Here is a 5356-nt window from a genome sequence, read left to right as displayed (position 1 = left end):
ATATATATATATATATATATATATATATATACACACACACACACACATACTGTATATGTACATACTGTATATATTAATATAAACTACTACTTACTACTTGTACTACTATTCCTACTTTGAGTTTTTCACTTATCACGGGGCTTCAGGGTACAGAACACCCGCGATAAACGAGGGACTAGACATTTATGGGTTTTCCAAGATTGCCTTGCAGTGGTGGCCATCTTGAATTTCTTTAACTCCAAAACTTAATCCGTTGTAATGTCAACGCAATAATTACTTTGTGAAAGTCTCAGTAAAATCCATTCATAGATTTTACACCCCCCCCACCCCCACACACACACACACACACACACACACAAGTGTAATCATTATTAGTTTCATTCTTGTCTGTGATTGTGACCTTTGTTCTTTTTGTCCATCAGCTGGGGGGGTCCTTCCTCCTGGGAGTGGGGGTGTGGGTGCTGGTGGACCCCACAGGGTTCAGGGAAATCGTAGCAGCCAACCCTTTACTTTTCACCGGAGTCTACATCATTCTGGGAATGGGAGGGATGCTCTTCCTTCTGGGCTTCCTGGGCTGCTGTGGAGCCATCCGTGAAAACAAATGTCTGCTCCTCTTTGTGAGTCTGCTGGCAAATCGAACACGTTTATGTTGCTGGACTTGTTTGTGTACATGTGTTCATTAATTCCCTGTCAGATACTTTGGACTGCCATGTTGGAAACAACCAAAAAAAAAAGAAGATCAAAATGCCTTTCAGTTTGCCTTCAGACCTCATGCATAGTTAATGCTGAGTGAAGTGGGTCCAGGCAGAGTGGGGCTTATTTTGTTGTTTTGTTTTTTTAAGCTTGACGTGCACTTTTTCTGTGATTCACCCACCTTGTCAAACTCTGACTCGTTTTTTCTTCTTGACTGACTGCAGTTCTTCATGCTCATCCTCCTCATCTTCTTAGCAGAGCTGGCTGCTGCCATCCTGGCCTTCATATTCCGGGAGCACGTAAGTCACGTGCACATCTACACCACGCTTCACGAAATGTCAGGCCTGAAGGTCAAACGTCACACTTACCTTGTTGTCATACTTCTTACTTTAAACAATGATTTAGACAGTTTTTGTCTAGTATGTGTTAGTTTATTTTGTGACTTTTTAATTAACAATGAATTTTTGTATCATCTCTGGAGAAATCGTTAGAAAATTGTGCAAAATCTTTTTGTAATCACAATAGAGCATCACTTTTATTTCCTGAATGCTTCTGATTCCTCAAAATTTAATATTATCTTTGACGCACTTTGACAAAAAACAGTGTACTTTGAAAATAACAATTAAAGCTTCAAATTGCTCCAAGCACAAAGTAGTAAACTGCAGAGGAACTCTCTTTCCTGCCTAAACTTCTCAAGCCCTAAGTGATGTTGCGTACCATTACATCAGTTTTAACAGTTTCTCACAGCTCTTTTTAGAAAGCTTTTAACAGTTTTCCTACCAACATGATGATCTTCTTTAGTCTGAATAAATATCTTCAGAGGATGGAGCTTATTAGTGCACTACAAAAGTACAAATGTCCATGGAATGTGCATGTTATGTTTATGCATATATGAACAAATTTAAAAAATCTATTCAAACTGCAGCATTATTCATTTATCATTTAAATAACCAAACAAAGTGTTCAGGTGGAACGTTTTCTTTGCTGACTATAAAACTGTGAGTTAAAGTACCAACCACTACCAACTCTAGACGTAACATAATTAATGTTATTTTGCTTTAAAAAGTGACTATCGATCAGTAATAAAGGAAAATCAAATCAAAATATTTTAAACTTAAATCTTCAGACGTCAGTGCTAGAGATGTTCCGCTCAATCAGCCACTGATCATGATCGTCCGATTTCCATTAACATGTATGTAATCGGCCAATACCGATCAATGCCTTTCAGTGCCGATCACAAAAACTGATCACCTTTTAGTCTGCAGAGGTCATGTGGTATTTATATATATTTAAGCAATGTTTTGAGATTTATTAAACTTTCTGCACATTTAGCCTGTTGAGAGTCTTCATGTTTTCTATCTGTTAAAGACTGTCACTGATAGCAGCTAAATGTTTTCAGTTGTCCTTCTGACTGAACAGTTTCTGTATTGCGCCTGCAAGATTTTTTATATTTTATGTTTTGAAAAAGTACATAAAAACATGTTTTTCTCTGAAGTAAGGTGATTTTATGCTTCCTATTTTCTAGGTCACATAGCAAGTAGCACTCATCTTAACTAAATCAACAAATTTACAGCCAATCCATGTGATCGGTATCGGTGATCAACAGAAAAAAACCTGATCGGAGCATCCTTAGTACAGACGTTTTAGAGTGGGATTCTGTGAAAAGATGGACAATAACATTTTACCCGTTTTAAATAGCTCTTTGAACGACCTTTGTTTATTTTTGCCCAGTTTGATGAGCTAATGGCTAGTCAGAGTGGGGCTGAGACAAAGTGGATCACTGCCATCGTAAAACACCTCTAACCTCAAAGAAGGGGGTTCATGTAAAGGCTATTTTATAAACCATTTATTTGGACTTTTATTGTTATTTAGAGGAAATAGGAGCAGTAGCAGCTAGCTGTAGCACTGTAGTATACTGAGGCATTTTGAACAGAATTATTATAATATTACTGCAGAATAATAGTGTAATGGGAAACTAACAGCAGTGTAAAGATAAAAAAATTAAGTGTTTGAAAGAACCACTATGAAATTTTTGAGACAGAGTTGTTTTAAGAGAGCAGTAATCCACTTTGGTCTTGGTCCTGCTTAGACTAATCTTTAACTCATCAGTCCGATCAGATATAAACTCCAAATCTCCAAATTGATGTCATTCAAAGAGCTACCTACAACAGGTAAGATAATAGCTGTTCATACCTTTTTACAGAGCTCTTCTTCATGACTTCTGAATAAATCCTTTAACTCCAGTTATCTGCTTATGATTTTAATTTTAGCCTTTAAATGAACACCCTTCCTCTGGATCTGATGGTGGTTTTTTTTTAAGTCTTTAGTGACACTGACCTCTGGTTTTACTACTTCTTGGTTTAGCTGACCAGAGAGTATTTCACAAAGGAGCTGAAGAGCCATTATCAGGGCTACAACAACAGTGACGTCTTCACCACCACATGGAACGCCATCATGACTACAGTAAGCATTGGGCTCAAACATGGTAGCTGTTGATCACAAAGCCTTAGAGCCACGTGTCAAGTTTTTTTAATAAACAAATCCTTGATATTTAGGTCAGTGTTCATGCTGGTTTAGTGCACTCAACACAGATGACCACAGGTCACTGCACAAATACGCACTCAGATGAAAAAGAAAAAATATATATATATTTTTACTGTTCTGTCCTCCTTTCAGTTTGATTGCTGCGGAGTGAACAGCCCAGAGGATTTTAAGGACGGCCTCTTCAGGCGCATTAACCAGGACCATGTGGTGCCAGAAGCCTGCTGCCAGCGTGCCAGTCAGAGCGGAGAGCTGGTCTACACCAGCCAGGAGCAGTGCTTATCAGGCAATATGATGTTCCGAAATAACAAGGTAACTCCTGACATCTGCCAGGTCAACCTCTTCCATTTGCCCCCCTTCTAAACCACCTCCAGGCCTAATTAGAGCAGAAAACAGTAGGTAAATGCATTCCTGGTCCGGCTGACTCTGCCATGGCTTGTTAGTCCTTTTTTTGTGTTTTGGGTGTCACGGCATATCATCTTAACGTGTGGTGCCGCTCAGAGATGGCAGCTTGTGCGTGTGTGTGCATACACGGCTATAATGAGGCTTTTAAGAAGCACATGTGGGTTCAAAAATAGAGCGTTTTATAAACATAAATATGTGAAAATTAGATGCACTTCACAGAAAATACACATGCAAATCCATGTGTGCAAGGCAAGCTTTGAGAGTAATTACACTGATGGCACACTTCTAACAGCACTCTTCTCTTGCCACCTGTTGTTTTTCATGTTATTAGAACAATGAGGAGATATCAGAGTGTGCTCCTTCCTCTCTGTTCATTCACACAAAGAGCTCTCATTAAAAGGCGGTGAGGCTGCAGGCCTCGCTTCCCACTCACTCAGCTGGGCTTTTGTTCCAAGCCTGGCTCAATTGAAGCTGTTATGTTACCTTAACTATCTCTGTAATTGTGAAAATTTATGGCCTATTGATTCTCCGCTGAGCGTGTCATCTTTGTGTCCACAGGGCTGTTACTCTGCGGTCGTCGACTACTTTGAGCTATACATCTACGTAGCTGGAGCTCTGGCCATAGTGGTGCTAACAATTGAGGTATCATGAAGTTTTAAAACATTTTTTTATGTCTTCTGCAAGGATCTGAGTATTAATTTCAGAATGTGCTAATTTGCAACAGCCAAAGAGACTACAGGTGGAAATTTTAATGAAACAAAAGATGCAGTTTGAATGGCGAGATTGCCATCTGGCGGTAACACTTGGAATTACAGAAACATATCCTACTCATTTGCACTTTTCTTTTACAACTTAGCTTCAGATGCAAATAAAGTGTACAAGTATGGATTAATATGGTTTGTTGTGGGGTTCCCTGGAACAGTTATGAACAATTAACATATTACTTGTTGTAGATATTTATTTTAACAACCTTAGTTTGAAGATATTTAACTTGTTTCTTATATAAAACCTGAGCTGTTTTCTTGGGTAAGTTTCTACTCTGCTCTGTATTAACCCTGGTGATAACAGAGGAAATGAAATGGGTAAAGAACAGCCCCCACAAACTGCTCTGTTTCTGGAGAAAGATTCCTGCAGTGGAAGCGTGCTGTACAGTTTATTTCTGATCACGCAGGCTAAAGGCTTGCCTGCGTGGAGCCAAGATCAAAGTTAAAACCGCTGCTATATCAAAGTTATTTTTAGTTCATGCAAATGTTATTTTATAAACATTAACACTACTGTCATTAGGCTATTTCTGCAGAATTATCATATTCCTGTCTGACGTGTCCCGAGTTGCACAAAAAGTACTACAGCTATGGCTATGTGGCTAAAAGACATTTATTTGTATGTTCAAGATTGTAGCAAAGGAGCACTTTTATTTATTTTTTCCCTAAACTCTCAATGTTCTCTCCACGAAAGTGGCCGTTTCATATATTTTTAGTTTAATATCTGCAGATTTCAATATTACATGAGATTATAACAATATAAAAAGGTTTAGGCGATCTGGATGTGCTAAGATGGTTTATATTTAGAAACATACCATGACAAAATTGTATCAATTTTTATTTATTTATAGTTTTGACATTAATTGTGTCAAATCAATGCCTAGTTTATTTGTATTTGTGTTGTCGTCGTCGTCGTCGTCGTCGTCGTCGTCGTCGTCGTCGTCGTCGTCGTCGTC

General features: G+C 38.5%; 1 protein-coding gene across 1 annotated transcript in view; it reads left to right on the top strand.

Moving 5' to 3' along the window:
• Positions 1–5356, top strand: part of LOC119416376 (tetraspanin-18) — a 285233-nt gene that overhangs the window by 51592 nt on the left and 228285 nt on the right. Inside the window, exons 4-8 of the mRNA XM_037683611.1 lie at positions 423–617; positions 918–992; positions 3058–3156; positions 3370–3546; positions 4198–4281. Coding sequence (XP_037539539.1) covers positions 423–617; positions 918–992; positions 3058–3156; positions 3370–3546; positions 4198–4281 — 630 coding nt within the window. The remainder of the gene's footprint in view (positions 1–422; positions 618–917; positions 993–3057; positions 3157–3369; positions 3547–4197; positions 4282–5356) is intronic.

This window comes from Nematolebias whitei, chromosome 10 (assembly GCF_014905685.2).
Source record: "Nematolebias whitei isolate Nwh7 chromosome 10, NemWhi1, whole genome shotgun sequence".
Classification (NCBI taxonomy): Eukaryota; Metazoa; Chordata; class Actinopteri; order Cyprinodontiformes; family Rivulidae; genus Nematolebias; species Nematolebias whitei.
The sequence above is the reverse complement of the archived record's forward strand: the minus strand, read 5'-3'. Positions and strand labels throughout refer to the sequence as shown.